Source organism: Chiloscyllium punctatum, chromosome 1 (genome assembly GCF_047496795.1).
Source record: "Chiloscyllium punctatum isolate Juve2018m chromosome 1, sChiPun1.3, whole genome shotgun sequence".
In the NCBI taxonomy this organism is placed as follows: Eukaryota; Metazoa; Chordata; class Chondrichthyes; order Orectolobiformes; family Hemiscylliidae; genus Chiloscyllium; species Chiloscyllium punctatum.
This window is the reverse complement of record NC_092739.1, coordinates 111,906,437-111,925,618: the sequence shown is the minus strand read 5'-3', so window position 1 is coordinate 111,925,618 and position 19,182 is coordinate 111,906,437. Positions and strand designations below refer to the sequence as shown.

The window sequence follows — 19,182 nt, the reverse complement described above, 5'->3', positions numbered from 1 at the left end:
CCCAAGTCCTCCCTTAACCAACAAATTCCCTAACACATCTGGTCTTCCCTTCTTCTTCCTCTCTTGCTGCATAGCAGAGCCATGCTTGAGGTGCCATCACCTCTTTGAACAGGTTAAACACATCTCTCAGACTTGCAAAGGGGTCATAGTGACTCCAGATGCAGCTCAAGGTCTGAGACCTGAAACTGAAGTTTCAGCAATACTTGCGGCACCTGCAGCTGGCTCGGTCACTGGTAGCTTCCTTGACTTTCTAAATACGACTGAACACATAATCCACAAAATCAAGCTGCCTTGCCATGCCTGAACAGTATTTTACTTTGGTTTGCTTATAATAAGTTAATTTCACTTGGCCTTAATATATAAATCTTCCAGAATTGAAAATTTTACTCGTACTAAGTCATAAAAGGAATGCTTAACATTTTACTAGTTGCAATAAACCTTCCTCAAGGTATCTTTCCTTCATGCACTGAATTTCTACTTGAACCTAATTTACTACTCTCTCAGACATTGTCTCCTAACCATGTGCCACTTATAAAACATTAATAAAACCTTCCTTCCATTCTGCAAACTAGTCACTTACTCCCTCCATCTATATGGTTACTGTCTGATGTTCAACCAGACTATTCAACTTGGCATTCTATTTAAGTCGGGTGAGTATTTTTATTCTTTCATGAGATGTAGATGTAAGAATGCTGTTCATCTTTAATTGCCCTTGAGAAAGTGGTGGTTGAAAAGTGCAATGCTGGAAAAACACAGCAGGTCAGGTAGAATCCGAGGAGCTGGAGAGTCATTGAGATATGAGGAGATAAGTTTGGTGGGACAGGAGCAAGCGGAGATAATAGGTCAACCAGGGCAGTCAGGTTTGTGGAATTTGGGTAAGAGGTAGAATCAGGTGGTGCAGGGTTGCAGAATTATGAGGTTTGAGGCTGTGGATGGTCTGGGAGATGATGGTTAGGTGATGGGAGGTGAGGTTGTGGTTGAGGTAGGAGGAGGTGTCCATGAGGTGGTACCTGGCTTCAGCGATGTAGAAGTCAGTGCAGGTTGAGATAGGAGGAGATACGTTCGGTGGGGCAGGATCTGCCTGACCTGCTGTGCTTTTCCAGTGCCACACTTTTCAACTGACTCTCCAGTATCTGCAGTCCTCACTTTCTCTCTTGAGAAAATGGTACTGAACTGTCTTCTTGAAATGTTAATGTGTACCCAGCGTAGGGACACCTACAGTGCTGCTGAAGGGTTTATGCTTTTGATCATCTGACACTGAAAGAATAGTTTACAGATCCAAGTCAGGGTGGTATGTTGGGCTTGGAGGGGAAAATGAAGATGGTGGTATCGCCTGTACGTATGTTGTCCTTATCCTTCTCTATGGTAAAGGTCACAGATTTAAAAGGTGCTGCTGATGGATCTTTGTTAAGTTGCTGCTGTGCATCTTGTAATATCCACAGCTATCACTGTGCATTGGTGATGGAGGAAATGAACGTTTAAGTTGGTGGATGGAGTGGCAATCAAGTGAGCTGATTTGCCCTGGATGGTGTTAGGCATCTTGTGTGCAGTTGGGGTTGCTCTCATCTAGGAACTGAACTGTATTCTAGCACATTCCTGACTTTGTGTCCTATATTTGGAGGACAGGCACTGGGGAGACAGAAGGCAAGTTAATCACCTTAGAATTCCTTATCTCTGGTCTGCTGCCACAACCAAATTATTTATATAGCTGGTTCAGTATGGTTGTTGGTAAAGAGTAAGCCCCAGGATGTTAATAGTGGGGATTCAGAGATGGTGATGTCATTGAGTGTCGTGAGGAGATGGTTAAACTCTCACTGGATGGAGATGACCATTGTCTGGCACTTGAGACTTGAATGTTACTTGCCAATTATCAGTCCCAAGCTGAATGTTATCCAGGACTTGCTGCATGTTGGCACATGCTGCTTTCAGTTGCAAATGGTACTCAGTACTGTGCAATCATTAGCAAACATCCCAGTTCTGATCTTATGATGGAAGTAAGGTATTGAAGGAACAGTGGAAGATAGTTGCACTGAGGACATTAACATGAGGACATTCTGCAACAATGCCCTGAGACGGAGATGATTGCCTCTAGCAACGACAACTATCTTCACATGGGCAGGTATTACTCCAACCACTGGAGATATTTCTCCTGATTCCCATTGAATTCAGTTTTGCTAGGGTTCCTTTATGCCACATTCAGAGAAATTCTGCCAGAATGTCACAGACGTCAATTCTGACTTCTCTTTGAGTTTAGTTTTCTTTTCCACAGTTGAATTGAGGCTTCTGACAACATAAACTAACAGTTTAACTGCCTTTTTCTACCACTTAAAGGGACCAATATTGCTCCCCTCCTCGATACAGCTGTAGCAGGAAATCTCACACATGCACTTGAACCTAGAGACTTGAGAATTGCTAAACTCTCATCTTTCATTAATTTAAACTCATCCAAAACTCTGCTGCTTCTATTCCATCCTGTATTAAGCCCCATTAACTTATCACTTCTCTGTATGCAGATCTACAGTGGTTTCTGGTATGGCAGCTCCTCAATTCTAAAATTCTCAATTTTTCGATCCTGTTCTCAAGTTCTTCCATGGTTTCACCTTTCCATATCTTTAACTTCCTGCCTAACAAGTTTCTGGAATCTTACAGCTCCTCTGATTCTGGACACGCAAACATCCTTAATTTGAATCTCTTCATCACAAGCAATTGTGCTTTTAGTGTGTGGATCCCTAAGCTCTGGAATGTCTCTCCTCTTTTCTTTTTGCCTTTAAAACAACCTTAAACCTCTAATTTTTGATCAAGATTTTTGACTTGGAAGTTAAGAATTTGTTTGAATCTGTGGGAATAATTTATTCAGTTACCTTTTCTCCAGGATTACTGCTGTAAAACATCACACAAGGATACAGCTCAGTTGCATCAACATCTTCAAAGGCTAACTTTGGTTCCTAAGGCAAAGAACAGAAGTTATCATTCATGGCCAGCATCCTTTAAAACAGGCATCATAACCCAGAAGCAAAACACTTTACCACTCCAGTTGCTGGAAACTTGTTTCTTATGAGAGGGGCAGAAATGGAATCAATGAATGGTTTCATGAGAAATGGGATGGACTCTTGGGAAAAACAGACTTTCAAGACCTCAGAGTTACAGTGGGGTAAAGGACATGACTGGATTGCTCTATAGATACAAAACATGTGATGGATAGATTGACCTTCTTCTGTGACATATGAATCATAGTCATATGTTGTGCAAGTTGAATGTAAGTTTAAAGGACAACTACGTCATTGCTAATGGATGAGTTATGGAGGAAGGTCCATCCCCTGAATGTTGGCAAAGTAATTAAAAGCAAGCATAAAAAACTCAAGAGGAAAGAGAATTAGAGATAAACCCTGAACAAACCATAGACTTTCTCAACTTCACTTAGCTACCTAACATGTGGATTTAATTGCTTGGCATGCAAGAAATATTTGACTTTTCTCAATTGCATTTGACACTTCAGAAATACAGACCAGAGAAAAGAAAACCAATCACATTTGACCTTGATATTAACAAAGTGTGATGGAAATGTATTTTTAAAAAATTCATTCACATTATGGGGGCATTGCTCACTAGGTTATCATTTTTTGCTCACCCCTAATTGTCTAGAGGGCAGTTAAGATCAGCCCATTATGCTGGGTCTGGAGTGACATATAGGCCAGCCAGGTAAGGATGGCAGTCTCCTTCTCAAAAGGAGATTAGCAAACCAGATGGGTTTCCTGATATTCAACAGTAGTGGCACAGTAGTTAGCATTGCTGCCTCACAGCACCAGGGACTCTGGTTTGATTCCAGCTTTAGGTGACTGTCTGTGTGAAGTTTGCACAATTTCCCCTTGTCTGTGGGTTACCACAGGGTGCACGAGTTGTTTTCTTGTAAATGAAAATGTGGGTGTACATTTTTTAAAAGCTTTTTTCTCACATTATGTATGATTTGACACTGAATTCACTACTTTGATTGATGCTTCCATGTTCAGAACTGAAATGCTGTATATGCTGGCATCCTGATACAAATACAAACAATCCTTAGTAGATCAAGGCAGCGCTGAAGACAGTGAAACAGAGTTAACGTTTCAGATCAATATTTTTCAATCACTGTGATAAATTATCATTTAATATCCAAGATTACAAAGGTATATTGATCAATTGGGTCAATGGGCAGAAGAATGGCAGATGGAGTTTAATTTGAATAAACGCATGTAAAACAGTTTGGTTAAACAAACAAGGGCAGGACTTATACAATTAATGGTAGGGCCATGGGTAGAGTTGTAGAACAAAAGAGACTTAAGGGTTCATATACATAATACTTTGAAATTTACATCACAGATTGACAGGGTTAAGGCAGCATTTAGCACACTTGCCTTCATTGCTCAGGGTATAGAGTATACGAGTTGGGATTTTATGTTGAGGTTGCACAGGACTTTGGTGAGGCCTGTTCTGGACGACTGCGTGTAGTTCCAGTCGCCCTGCTGTAGGAAGGACATTATTGAATTAGAGGGGGTTCAGAAAACATTTACCAGGATTTTACCAGGAATCGAGGGTATTGTTGAAAAATAGACTGAATAGGCTGGGGTGCTTTTCTCTGGAGCGTAGGAAGTTGAGGGGTGACCTTATAGAGGTTTAGAAAATCATGAAGCATATAAAAGGTGAATAGCAAGGGTCTTTTCCCTAGCATGGGGTTGGGGGATAAAGTTAAAAACTAGGCATATTTTTAAGATGCAAGGCAAAGATTTAAAAGGACACGAGAGGCAACTTTTTTTTAAAAAACACAAAGTGGTTTATATGTGGAATGAACTGCCAGAAGTAGTAGTGGATGCAGGTACAATTACAACATTTAAATGACATTTAAATAAGTACATAACTAGGAAAGGTTGGAGGTATAAAGACAGGTAAGGGGGACTAATTTAATTTGGGAACATGGTCGGCATGGAAACAAATCCTTTGTTTCTATGCTGTATGACTCTGACTCTTATCCACTATAAGTCTAAATAAGATGTGGTGAGTGCCCCCATTGTGGTCAAAAGGGCCATCAACTATGTCCAAATCATTCCTTCTACTAATACTCACATCCATTCCTCTCTGCCCCGAAACCAAAGGCTTTCCTTGGTCTCACCTGATATTCCACCAGCCTCTGGATTCAATTGATCATTCTCCCTTACCTCCTCCATCTCTTCCATGATGCCTCTACCAAATATCCTTTCTTCTCCACTTCTCAGCATTCTAAAAAGACTATATCTTTCATCACACTCATATTACTTCTCAATCACCTTCAACGCTCCCTCCTCTTCCCACTGCACCATTCCATGCAAGCACAAGAGACCCAACTGCCCTTTCAAGGGGATCAAGGTTATGGGGAGAAAGTGGGAGAAAGGGCTTGAGAAACTGATCAGCCATGATTAAATGGCAGAAGACAAAAAAAAACTGTAGATGCTGGAATCCAAAGTAGACAGGCAAGAGGCTGGAAGAACACAGCAAGCCAGGCAGCATCAGAAGGTGGAGAAGTTGACGTTTCGGGTGTAACCCTTCTTCAGGATTGAATGGTGGAGCAGACTCGATGGGCTGAATGGCCTAATTTCTGCTCCTATGTCTTACCGTCTATTCAATAATTTCAGATCATAACTTCAGATTCCATTTTTTTGGATTCTACTTCAACCCAATCATAACCTCTCTTGACCCATCTTCTGCTTTTTATCTTTTTTATTACAATGTCATTCGTCTTCACTGTCATCATTTTTGTCCTTTATCTCTCCTGCCTTTTAGTCTGCCCTTTCATTCTCCTCTTCCATCTTTGACCACATAGCAATTGCTGTAAAAATGTATAACCTGTTATCATTCAAACTTCTATCATTTCTGGAGAAAGATCACTAACCTGAAACTGTACCTTTCTGGCTGACCTGCTGAGCAGTCACAACATTTCCTGTTTTTACTTTCTGGCTAACATTCACGAGCCACGATCTGACTCAACAAAGAATGTAACTGCACAACTTTACCATTTTTCGAAGTACGAAGTACTTTTTAAAGAACACTATAGCTTTTTGAGGAAAACAAAATTGCTGAACTTCACAGTGGGTCAGGCAGCATCCATGGAGAGAAAGCAAGCTAACATTTCAAGTCTAGATGACTCTTTATCAGAACTGAAGTGAAGTGTGGAGGTGGCAGCAGTTTTGCAATAGTGGGGAGGTGGGGGAAGTGGGGGGGGGGGGTCTGGAGTGCTGAGGGAGAAAGAATATTGATAGTTCAGACTACATGATTTGAATGTGGGAATGGCAGATCAATTGTGTGTCTAATAGCCAGACTGGAACGACCAGATGGAACGGGTGGAGAGAAGAGATGATGTGGTGACAAAGAATGTAACAAACAAAGCTGATAGGAAAGGAAAGGAATGCATTCACAATTTGAAGGTGTTGAATTCAGTAGTGTGCACAGAAGATTGTAAAGTGCATGGTCTGAAGATGAGACGTTGCTCCTCCAGTTTTCACTGTGATTTGCTGGAGCATTGCAGCATGCTGAGGACAGACAAGACGATATGAGAGCAGGATACTGTGTGAAAATGACCAGCTGTGGGAAAGTCAGGGTCATGTTTGCGCACAGACTGGAGGTGCACTGCAAAGCGATCACCCAGTCGGTGGTTAGTTTCTCCAATGCAGAGTCAGCTACATTGGGTACAGCGAACAACATTCGAGGTGGTACAGGTGAAATGCTGTTTCACCTGGAAAGACTGTTTAGGCCCTTGGATGGTGAACAGCGAGGTGGTGAAGGGGCAAGATTTGCATCTTCTGTGGCTACATGAGAAGGGAGGTGGGGGGGTGGTGTTGGTGGTTGAGGAATGGACTAGGGTTGTGTAAGGTAAAAACAATGACTGCAAATGCTGAAAACCAAATACTGGATTAGTGGTGCTGGAAGAGCACAGCAGTTCAGGCAGCATCCAACGAGCAGCGTAAGGTTGTTTGATATTGACTATCAACATCCGAGGGATTACCATTGTCGAGAAACTGAGCTGGATTAGTTATATAAATACTGTGGTGACAAGAGCAAGTTAGAGACTATTAACCCTGTGGCGATTAACTTACCTCCCGAATTCTCAAAGCCTGACTAGTATCAACAAAGCAAAGGTAAGCAGTGTGATAGAATGTCTCTTACTTGCCTGGATGCACACAAAAGCTCAACACAACCCAAGATAAGGAAGCCTGCTTGACTGGCACCCATCTAACACCTTTGGCATTCATTCCTTTCACTACACACTGACAATGGCAGCATTGTACATGACCTCTACTACCTAGAAGGAACAAGGAGGTAGATATATATAGAGACAACATTTGCATGTTTACTCCAAGCCTACACCATCTTGACTTGGAACTAAATTGCCAAAAACTTTACTGTTTTTAGATTAGATTCCCTACAGTGTGGAAACAGGCCCTTCGGCCCAACCAGTCCACACCGACCCTCTGAAGAGTAACCCACCCAGACCCACTTCCCTCTGACTAATGTACCTAACACCATGGGCAATTTAACATGGCCAATTCACCTGAACTGCACATCTTTGGACTGTGGGAGGAAACTGGAGCACTCAGAGGAAACCCACGCAGACAGGGGAGAATGTGCAAATTCCACACAGTCACCAGAGGCTGGAATTGAAGCTGGGACCTTGGTGCTGTGAGGCACCAGTGCTAATCACTGAGCCACCGTGCGGCCCTAAATTGTTAATTGGTCAAAATTCTGAACCTCCCTCCCTTACAGCATTGTGCCTTTACCTGTACCGTGAGGTGTGCAGCGATTCAAGAAGGCTTACACCATCACCTTCGAGGGCATGTAGGCCTGGGCAATAAATACTGGCTTAGCCAATTACACCTACATCACATGAATGACGTTTTTAAAAAATCAAGTGTAAAATCTCATGGAAAATTCATCAAGTCCAAATCGAATGAACAATTGCTGCTGACTGCAAAATCTGACCCAATAACACAATGGCGAAACTAACAACGAGGTTTCAACTATTTTCTACACAATTAAACTACACTAGGAAAACTAGTTTAAACAATTTCAAATAATTGTCTTCTACAAAAGTTATATTATACTTTCTGCAAAACATCAAAAGTTTAACAAAATGCCATGAAAGAACCATTATCTCTTGAATACTTAGGGAGCTTTTTAAAACAAAATTCTATTTTAGTTTCATTATAAATTATATCACGGCATAACATTTTGATCGTAAATTTCATTAGCTCATCAAGAAATGAACTGCACTTCTTGGTAGGTTTACTAATCATTCTGAATATTAAATCAAGGGTATAATTTTCTTACCTCGCCATTCTTTCCAAATGAGATTGTTCTTGCTTCTACATCCAGGACACAAGTTACACAGTCTCCTTGTGTATAACTTGGTAAGATACAACCTTGCTCCCCACAATGGTAGAGATTCCCACTGTAAGCTCTATAAAGCCACATGTCCGATGTTGTGCGGTGGTTGAAATCTCTGATGGGCCATCGTGATACTCCAACACATGTACCCTCATTACCTTTATTCTCTCTGGTTATGTAAAACTGCACAAATTAACAAGAAAAATTATGACTATTTCAATGGAATCGGAAGTAAAAGATATGTAATGCTTTGCTATAAATCAAAAAAGTATCAATAAAATTATGTTTTTTGTAAAGATATTTACCTAAATAATTAGATAGTTACTGGTACCGCAAACATCCATAGTTAAATCTCTTCTTTAAATCAGGACATGGTACAGCTATGTAAATCTATACAGCCACATCAACTTCATGACTGGGGAGCAGGAGATGTGCTCTTTTCAGCTTTCTAGTACCTCTGCTTGTATGGCCCATATACAACAGTGCCTATACTCCAAAATGCCATTGACTGTAAAGAACTTTAGAATGTTATGTGAACAAATCTTTCTTTAGATTTTAAAATCCAAAGTTTATATTAGTTCTTAGCAGGCCAATGTCATGACCCCAAAGCAGCATGTGGAAATGTACACTCTGAGAAATTAATGATGTTCTTAACACTAAGTAGCATACCTAATCGAAGGAAACAGCACAGTAGTACTGTCGCATGAAAACAGGAATTTCAAGTAGGTATTCAGGCTGACTCAGCACAAAGCTGGTCGATTGCCTGATTTCCTGGAGGCATGATGTGGAGGTGCTGGTGTTGGACTGGGCTGGACAAAGTTAAAAAATACAAAACACCAGGTTATAGTCCACCTGAGTCCAACACCAACACTTCCACATCATGGCTACCATCGACACCACTAACTACCGGCTCAAAGTGGACAGAATCTCCAAGGTCACACAATCCTGCTCCACAGCTACCTGATGAAGGAGCAGCACTCCGAAAGCTAGTACTTCCAAATAAACCTGTTGGGACTATAACCTGGTGTTGTGTGATTAACAACCTTATCCTGGAGGCATACTTCTGAAAATGAAAGCAGGAACTGGACTTCATTGATTTTGAATGTATTTAAATCAGTCTGTATGACTGCTTAAAATTTCACAGAAACCATAAGCGCATAACATCAAGTGATGTTACATTGTGTAATATAAAGCCTAACCAAGCAAATACTGCATTATAACACTAAAGAGTAAAAGCAATAAATAAAAGATAAGGTAAAATATATAACCTTCTAGACAATTGCAGTTAAATATCTTACTGCTAACAAATCAGATCTTCAAAATACAGAAGATCACTAACTGATTGATTAGGTGCAACTATTCTTTTAAAATAAAAGGAAGCCAACTACTGTCATAGGTATAACATTGTGGGCAGTTTTAGGCTCAGTATCTAAGGAAAGATATGCAGACATTGGCCTCTACAGGAAGTTTTCAAGAATGATCCCAGAGATGAAGAGCTTTTCATAAAAGGACTGGTTGAGGACTCTGCGTCTGTACTCCATGGAGTTTAGAAAGTTGAGTGTGGGAATCTCACTGAAGCTAACAGAATACTGAAATGGCTGGATAGAGTGGATGTGGAGAAGATATTTCCACTAGTAGGAGAGCCTAGGTCCTAAAGGCACAGCCTCAAAGTGAAGGGACTACCCTGTAGAACTGAGATGAAGAATTTCTTCAGCCAGAGAATGATTAATCTGTAGAACTCCTTGCCACAGCGGGCTATGAGGGCAAGTCATTGAGTGTATTTAAAACAGATTTAGGTAGGTTCTTGATTGGTAAGGGAACCAAGGGTTATGGGAAGAATGCAGGAGAATGAGGGTGAGAAACATATCAGCCATGATTGAGTGGTGGAGCAGCCTTGATAGATCAAATGGCTTAATTCTGCTTCTATATCTTATGGTCTTGTGCTCTTATGGTCTAACTGGAAGAGGGGTTTTAGGCTTTAATTTATAATTATCTAGTATCTATTATTTACTGGTCGCTTTATGTAACACACTTGCCTTCCAATGAAAGCATCCAGATGTTATAGCAGTTGTTGCTAATCCATATCCTTTGCCACCTGCACCATGAGATAAAACATTTCCAGATTCCAAACTACAGCAAACCATTTTATCTGGATCAAATGAAAACTCTTTAATGGGAATGTTGTCATCCTCTTTATCTTCGGTCTAAAACAAAAGCAAAAATGGAGACTCAGTAATGTGCACATTCAGAGCTATTAATCTGAAACAAATCATGTCTGATTACATCATTATCCTGTAATTAGAGAATCCCTTTTTGAAATGATTAGAATATTTTTTGCTTTAAGACATTAGAAAGTATTTGTACACACATGGAATAGTGGAGTCATAGGTTTGGAACTCACTTCCTCAAATGGTAGTTGATGCTAATTCAATTGTTAAATTTAAATTCAAGATAGACAAATTTTTAGTAAACCAAAGTATCAAGGGATATGGGCCCAAGGCAGGCATATGGAGTTATAAAACAGATTAGCCACAGTCTTATGGAGTAGCAGAGCAACTAAATTGCCTTCTCAGGTTTTTATGTTCCTATGTTAATGAATGCCTCAATTAGTATCTCAGATGCTATGATTATGACAGTGGATAAACTTCCTAAAGTAGTAAACACTTGTGTATTTTAAGTAAACTTTTCAGTCAATATCTAAATAAGTTTAATGGTCAGTGAGGTTGTGGAATGGATGGAAGACCCACTATATAACACCAAACAGATAATGTGCTGGACCAATTTTTTTTCCCCCCAGTGTGTACGGACTGTAAGTGATTGTAAATGGTCTATTCTTTTAGTTGCTGGAAACTAGAACTTTAGAGGAAGTAAAAAAAAATTTCAATAACAACATAAAAATGCACAGTTAACAAAATAAGAAAAGTTCTTAGATGTTTCACAGGAGCATTACAAAGCAAAATATGACATCAAGCCACATAAACAGATATTGGGGCAAATGACTGAAAGCTCAGACGAAGACATAGGTTTTTAGGAGGGAGCTGGCAAGAGTCAGGAATAATCCAAAAACAGAAATTGTTAGTGAAACTTAGCAGGTCCAGCAGAATCTGTGGAGAGAAAACAGAGTTAATGTTTCAGGTTTACAGCACCATCAGTTCTTTGTTTTATTCAAGAATTGATCCTTAAGGGATGTCAGAAATAACAATGTGGGTGTGATGACTACGCAGTTAGGATTGACTCTCCAGCTAGACACAGGTAACTAAAAACCCATATATTTCTCCCACAGTGCTTATCTGGTCTCCACTTCAATGCATTTATTCATGTGCTTTAACCTCACTAAGTGCCAAATTGTCACCAAACAAGTTTCTTTTCTATATACATCATATACTGATGATCTTTAATTTTGCTCTGGTGGAAACAATAGTTGCGTCTATCAAAATTTTACATAATTTTAGAAAGCTGTTAGGTTTAACCTCAATCTTCTTTTCCCTAGATAAAAGAGAGTAATTCTGTCTGTTAATCTTTTCCCTATAGGTTAAAGAATTGATTGAATGGACAAGTTTAGTGTTGCAGCTTCTTAATTGTTCCTGTAATGTCCTATAGGACAATTCATTACGTGAAAAAGGTACTACATAAAGTGTTGTTTATTCTGTTCCGACTTGTTCTGATAAGATTCAGAATTAGTTTTTTTTTCCTTAAGAAAATATTTCTTCTATACCTCAAATGCTTTATCCACTTCTTTTTCCTTTTTGGTTAAAGCAAATGGCATTTCCCACATACTAGCGGAAAGCGAACTGAAGAGCCGCTCCAAAATCTGAAAGAAAAAAATCGTGAAGGCACGAAGCTTTAAATTCTTAGTAAAATCAAAGCGATAGCAAACTTTCACAATAAATAGTTTTCAGGAATAGCATTCCAGCAAGCTTAAAAATTTTATTTAGAGGAGTATCAGGTAAGAGAGATCAGAGAATCATCAGTTCTGGCAGGTACCTAGACAATTACAGGCAATATGGAAATCCACAGGAAATTGGGAGAAGTAGGAAATCTGCAGGTGGATGAGGTACTAGTTATGGGAGAACAGACAACAGGATGTCAGGGTTTAAAAGGAGAATGTTCAGAATCAAAGAATGATATAAAGGGGAGGCAATAGCCTAGTGGTATTATCACTGGACAATTAATCCAGAAACTCAGCTAATGTTTTAGAGGACATGAATTCAATTCCCACCATGGCAGATAGTGGAAAATTCAATAAAAATTACATTTAAGTGTCTAATGATGACCATGAATCCATTATCAATTGTCAGAAAAAATGTCCTTCATGGAAGGAAACTGTCGTCCCTGTCTAGTCTAGCCTACATGTGACTCCAGACCCACAGCAATGTGGTTGACTCTTAAATGCCTATGGGCAATTAGGGGTAGGCAATAAAGTATGGCTTAGCCAGTGATGCCCTCATTTCGTAAATGAATAATAAAAAAGAAATTAACATGCTTCCTTTATAATAAAACTGAACATAACGAAGACAACTGCTGAAAGTTAATGGGAGACCAACTGCAGTAATAGGAATAACTAAGGAATCTTCAGAAAGTGGACATGGGTAAAGCAAATCAATAGTAAAGCTATAGTAGTAGTAGTACAAAGAGAGCATAATTCCCTGGAATGTGGAGGGAGAGATGGCTTAGCAATTATTTTTAATTATAACATGCAGAATCAGGCTGGAGCATTTTATAATGAAAGAGAGGTATATTTCCTTCAGCCTTGTATCAAGGAAGTAAACCAAGGAAGATGCTAAGTGACACTGGATCAAGTCAGTCACTGGTGCTGGCTGATGATATTTATTTTCCAGATAGGTGAGTGAAGGAGAAATATTCATTAGAGGTATACATGTAAACTTCAAACTTGTCAAATTATTCAGGTCTGGCACCAAACATGACTTGGTAAATGGAAAAGTAGCAGTGGGAGTAATTAAGTTCCTAGAGAAGAAACTTATTTTGTTTTGGGAAATGACCTGGTAGATTCAAGAATACTAGTCTCACCAAGGGTGGTGGAATGATCAGGGGACGTAAAATAAACTTGAGATGTCACAGGAGGAGATCCATACATTGTTTCCTGACTGTATTGTGACTAGATCTCAGCCTATACAATTTGATAGGAAAAATGGAGTCTATAAAACAGGGAGATGATTTGTAAATTCAGTTATCAAATATAATTTGCAAACACTTAACTAAAAAGGATGAAGGTGAGAGAATGATTCTGATATGTTTAGCTCATCTTTAATAGAGATGTAACAAATCCAGAATTGTAAGAGTTATACCAAATAGCCTAATCAGAAACTGAATCAGAAAAAAAGTACCTGAGTGCTATTACTTGAAAAACAAAGTACTAATGAGTAAACAGAGATGTCCTCAAATATCAACAAATAACAAATGGGCAATGGTCCATCAGGTAGTAGTTCTTTGGTTTAGATTAGAGTGGTGCTGGAAAAGCACAGCAGGTCAGGCAGCATCTAAGGAGCAGGAAAATCAACGTTTTGGGCAAAAGCCCTTCATCGGGGTTCTTTGGTGCGCAGTCATTAAATTTCACAAGTAGTTCACAAAATTCTAATGGCATGTCACTTACATATTACGAAAACACAGGCTAAAATATTTGGTCATATATTGCCACAGAAACATAAGTCAGCTAATGGGAAAATCCAATCATCAACTCTAATTCTAATATGAGCGTTAGAAAACATTTTGGTAGGTCGCAACAGACTTAACTGACATAATAATGGACCCCCATCTAAAACCAGGAATGGGAGTAAGTACCTTTTAATGATTATGGATATTTCCACAAGATTACTCAAGCAGTGCTTTTAGGAAGAAAAATAAAAGTGCAAAAATGATAATGAAAAATTTAGTTAAATTCTTTAGAAGACATAGTTTATCTGAAGAAATAAATTCAGATCAATGCTCAAGTTTAAAGGTCACAAATATTGTAAGAAAGGATGACTCATTTGGGAATAAAACAATTTACATCATCTTGTTATGATCTACAATCTCAAAGTGCACTAGAAAGACAGCATGAAACTATGAAGACCATGAATAGATCCTCTCATCAAGTATGCTATGAAAATTGGGATAAAGCAATTCCTTTGTTACTATGTGCCAATGGCTCCTAATGAATCCACAGGGTTTAGTCCTTTTGAACTAATATATGGACATGATATGAGAGAAACACTTAAATTTAAGAGAAATCGATAAACCAAATCTTAGAGAATCTTTCCAAACAATATATTAAATTTGAGAGAAACTGATAACACTAATGCAAGTTTGTTCCACAAACAACAAAAAATAGAGGTTAAAAAGGTCAAAGTTTAAAGTTTGTTGGAGAAGACAAGCCAGTTTTGTTAGCTATCTTTCCAGAACCATTATAGCAAAGTGTACTGGATCCTGACAAATAAAAACTCAACAATGTGAATGTAGTGAGTACCCAGACTGGAGAAAGCATTAGCAAAAGTGTCACATGAGCATGCTAGCAAGATATTATGACAGGGCTGATTTTCAGGGGAAAATATGTTTTTGGTAGTGAAAGAAATAGGATTGAAACAGAATATCATAAGAATTGAAGAATGAATCAGAAATTGAAAATTCAAAAGCTGACCCTCCAGCAGTCTAGTAGTACCAAGAAGGTTAGATAGCATAATGTTTTATCTTACTTAAAATGACCTAATTGACTTATGAAGGAGATTATGAGAACAAGTCTATTTATGGTTAGGGTCATTCATAAATGTTAAAGTGGGGTGTGTGTTACCTATAAAACAACATGCTTATATAGACTCAATCAAGAGAGATTAGCTCATAATAGAGGAGATTAAATTTTTGATGGACAAGGGCATGACAGAACTGAGACATAGTTGCTGAAGCTCATCTATCAAGATGGCACCAAATGGGTTGGGTCACAAAAGTTCTGTATTGATTATTGCTGAGTCAATATGGTAACAAAAGCAAACTCACATCATATTGGAGAACTGCATTAAATAACTGACATCACTTATCACCAAACTGACTTACTAAAAGAATATTAGCAAGACTGATAGAGCCAAAGAAATACCAATGTTTGCAAAACACAGATGGACTTTATCAATGCAAAATGCCATTTCAAATGAAAAATGTACTTTGATATTCTTGACCATTTTTTTGGGCGACACGATGGCACAGTGGTTAGCACTGCTGCCTCACAGCACCAAAGTGCCAGGTTCAATTAAAGCCTCGGGCGACTGTCTGTGTGGAGTTTGCACATTCTCCCAGTGTCTGCATGGGTTTCCGCCGGGTGCTTCGGTTCCTCCCACAATCCAAAGATGTGCGGGTCAGGTGAATTGGCCATGCTAAATTGCCCATATTGTTAGGTGCATTAGTCAAAGGGAAAATGGGTCTGGGTGAGTTACTCTTTGGAGGGTCGGTGTGGACTGGTTGGGCCGAAGGGCTTGTTTCCACACTGTAGGGAAGCTAAATCTAAGAGTTTACAATTAACCAGTGTTTAACCAATAAAATCACTGAAGAACTATGTAACTACATAATTTACAATGATAATTTACAATGATAATTTAGCCAAATGTGGGAAGAACATTTACATCATCTGACTACAAAAGGGAGTTTGGTAATAAAACTGGGTAAGTGTGAATTTGCTAAAGCAAAACTGATTGATTTAGGTCACGCTATAGAGAATTGAAAGTAAGGACTACTTTGGATTTTCCCACACCAAGGATAGGCTGTTTTGCACTTTGTTAGCACAAGTGGATTTAATTGCAAGTTTTTCCAGACTTCAGTACTGTTATTGTACCTTTAATGAATTTATTGAATAAAGACTGAAAGTTTGAATAGATACAGGAATGACAACAGCTTTTGAAAACTTGAAAAGCTGTGCTGACAACTGCATCAGTTTTAGTCCTGCTGAACTATGGGATGCTATTAAAACTGGCTGTTGATGCCAGCAACATTAGTGTGGCGCTATTATATTGTAAGATGATAAGATGTAGATGAAACATCCTGCCATTTTCAAGAAACTGAACGCAAATCACTAAAAACACAATTCAACAGTTGAGAAGAAGCGACCGAGTCTTATTCTGGTTCTACATCATTTTGAAATATACATCAGTAACAACCTAGACAAAACTGTTAAAACAGAATTGTGAATGCTGAAGATCTGAAAAGAAAATCCAGATATTGCTGGAGAAACTCAGCAGGTCTGGCAGCATCCGTGGGACAAAAACAGTTAGTGTTTTGAGTCCCAGTGACCCTTATTCAGAACTGTTAGCAACATGTGGAGTTAAGAGAATATGGGTGAGCTGTACTAAATACAACCCATATAATGTGATAAAGGGCCTAGGAGCACGTAAAAGCAACCCATGTCATAACAGGGTTGGGTTTAAGATAGTTTAAGAACATGGAAGGATGGAATCTCACTCTAAATTTATTCAAGTTGATTGACTCCAAGTGTCCCCAAACGAAATGAAATGCTGTTCTTTGAGCTTACGCTGGGATGCTGCAGCAGGCCTGCTACAGAAGTTTTGACTTGGGTGCACAGTGATGTGTTGAAGTGGTAGGTAACTGGAAGCTCAGGGTAATTTTTAAAGGACAGAATGTAGGTGTCTCACAAAGCCATCACCCAATCTGCATTTCATCTCCCCAGTACAGAGGAGACGGCATTGTGAATAGTGAATACACTAGACTATACTTAATGATATCTTAAAACACATGAAGGTGGATAAATCCCCAGGACCTGATCAGGTGTACCCTATAACTCTGTGGGAACCTCGGGGAGTGATTATTGGGCCCCTTGCTGAGATATTTGTATCACTGATAGCCACAGGTGAGGTGCCAGAAGACTGGAAGTTGACTAATGTGGTGCCACTATTTAAGAAAGGTGTTAAGGAAAAGCCAGGGAACCATAGACTGGTGAGCCTGACATCAATGTTGGGCAATTGTTGGAGGGTATCCTGAGGAACGTGACTTACATGTATTTGGAGAGGCAAAGACTGATTAGGGATAGTCAACATGGCTTTGTGTGTCGGAAATCATGCCTCATTAACTTGATTGAGTTTTTTGAAGAAGTAATAAAGAGGATTTATGAAGACAGACCAGTAGACATGATCTATATGGACTTCAGTAAGGTGTTCAACAAGGTTCCTCATGGTAGACTGGTTAGCAAGGTTAGATCTCATGGAATACCGGGAGAACCAGCCATTTGGATACAGAACTGGGTCAAAGGTAGAAGACAGGGAGTGGTACAGGATTGCTTTTCAGATGGAGGCCTGTGACCCGTGGAGTGCTACAATGATCAGTGCTGGGTCCATGGCTTTTCATCATTTATGCAAACAATGTGAATGCAAACATAGAAGGTATGGTTGATACGTTTGCAGATGACACCAAAATTGGAGGTGTAGTGGACAGGATAACTCAGAGTATAACAGGATCTTGGTCAGATGGGCCAATGGGCAGAGAAGTGGCAGATGGAGTTTAATTTAGATAAATATGAGGAGCTGCATTTTGGAAAGGCAAATCAGAGCGTGACTTGTACACTTAATGGTAAGGTCCTGGAGAGTGTTGCTGAACAGTGCAGATTCATAGTTGTTTGAAAGTGGAGTCCTAGGTAAACAGGATAATGAAAAAAGGCATTTGGTATGCTTTCCTTTATTGGTCAGGGCATTGAGTAAAGGAGTTTGGAGGTCATGTTGCAGATTTACAGGACATTGGTTAGGCAATACTGCATTCAATTTGGTCTCCCTGCTATAGGAAGGATGTTGTGAAACTTGAAAAGGTTCAGAAAAGATTTACAAGGATGTTACCAGGGTTGGAGGGTCTTAGCTACAGGGAGTGGCAGAAAAGGCTGGGGCTATTTTCCCTAGAATGTCAAAGGCTGAGGGGTTATATCATAGAAGTTTATAAAAGCATGAGGGGCAAGGATAGGGTAAATTGACAAGATCTTTTCCTCGGGCTGGGGGCAGCCCAAATCTAGGAGGCATAGGTCTAAGGTGAGAGGGAAAAAATTTAAAAGGGACCTAACAGGCAACATTTTCACACAGAGGGTGGAGTGAGCTGCCAGAGGAAGTGGTGGAGGCTGACACAATTACAACATTTCAAAGGCATCTGGATAGGTATATGAACAGAAAGAGTTTAGAGGGATATGGGCCAAGTGCTAGAAAATGGGACTAGATTTATTTAGGATATCTGGTCAGCATTGATGAGTTGGATTGAAGGCTGTTTCCATACTGTGCTCTAGGGCTCTAAGTACCGGTAAATCGTTGCTTCATCTGAAAGGTATAACTGGGGCCTTGGATTATGTGAAGGGTAGAAGCAAATAGGCAGATATAACACCTTTTGTGATTGCATGGAAAGATGCTATGGGGATGTGAGGAGATGTTGGAAATGGAGGTGGTGTGGACCAGAGTGTCCTGGATGGAATGGTTCCTGTAGAATGCTAAGGGAGGGGAAGGGAACAGGTGTCTGCTGGTGGCATCCCATTGGCTGTGATGGAAATGGCAACTTACAATGCTTTGGATGCAGGGCTGGTCAGGGATACTTTACATCATTGTGGGAGGAAGGTAAGAAGTGAGAGCAGAAGCACGGGAGTTGGGGTGAACACAGTTAAGGGCCCCATCGACCACAGTAGCTCACTCATTTCAACTTTTTCTCTTTCCTGACCTGTTATCCATAATCTCCCTGTTTAACTACCCCTTTCACATCTCTCTCACTGGGTTCCATCTTCTGCTATCTGATCAACTTTCCACTTTCCACCAACACCCCTCTCCAACTTCAGCTTCT

General features: G+C 39.7%; 1 protein-coding gene across 4 annotated transcripts in view; it reads right to left on the bottom strand.

The window, feature by feature from the left end:
• LOC140478739 (probable E3 ubiquitin-protein ligase HERC1) overlaps positions 1 to 19,182 on the bottom strand; it is a 342,968-nt gene that overhangs the window by 150,782 nt on the left and 173,004 nt on the right. For all 4 annotated transcript variants that reach the window (XM_072572083.1, XM_072572056.1, XM_072572075.1 and 1 more), the window contains exons 33-36: positions 12,104 to 12,199; positions 10,425 to 10,592; positions 8,332 to 8,571; positions 2,862 to 2,945 (exon numbers count right to left, since the gene is read on the bottom strand). In XM_072572083.1, coding sequence (XP_072428184.1) covers positions 2,862 to 2,945; positions 8,332 to 8,571; positions 10,425 to 10,592; positions 12,104 to 12,199 — 588 coding nt within the window. The remainder of the gene's footprint in view (positions 1 to 2,861; positions 2,946 to 8,331; positions 8,572 to 10,424; positions 10,593 to 12,103; positions 12,200 to 19,182) is intronic.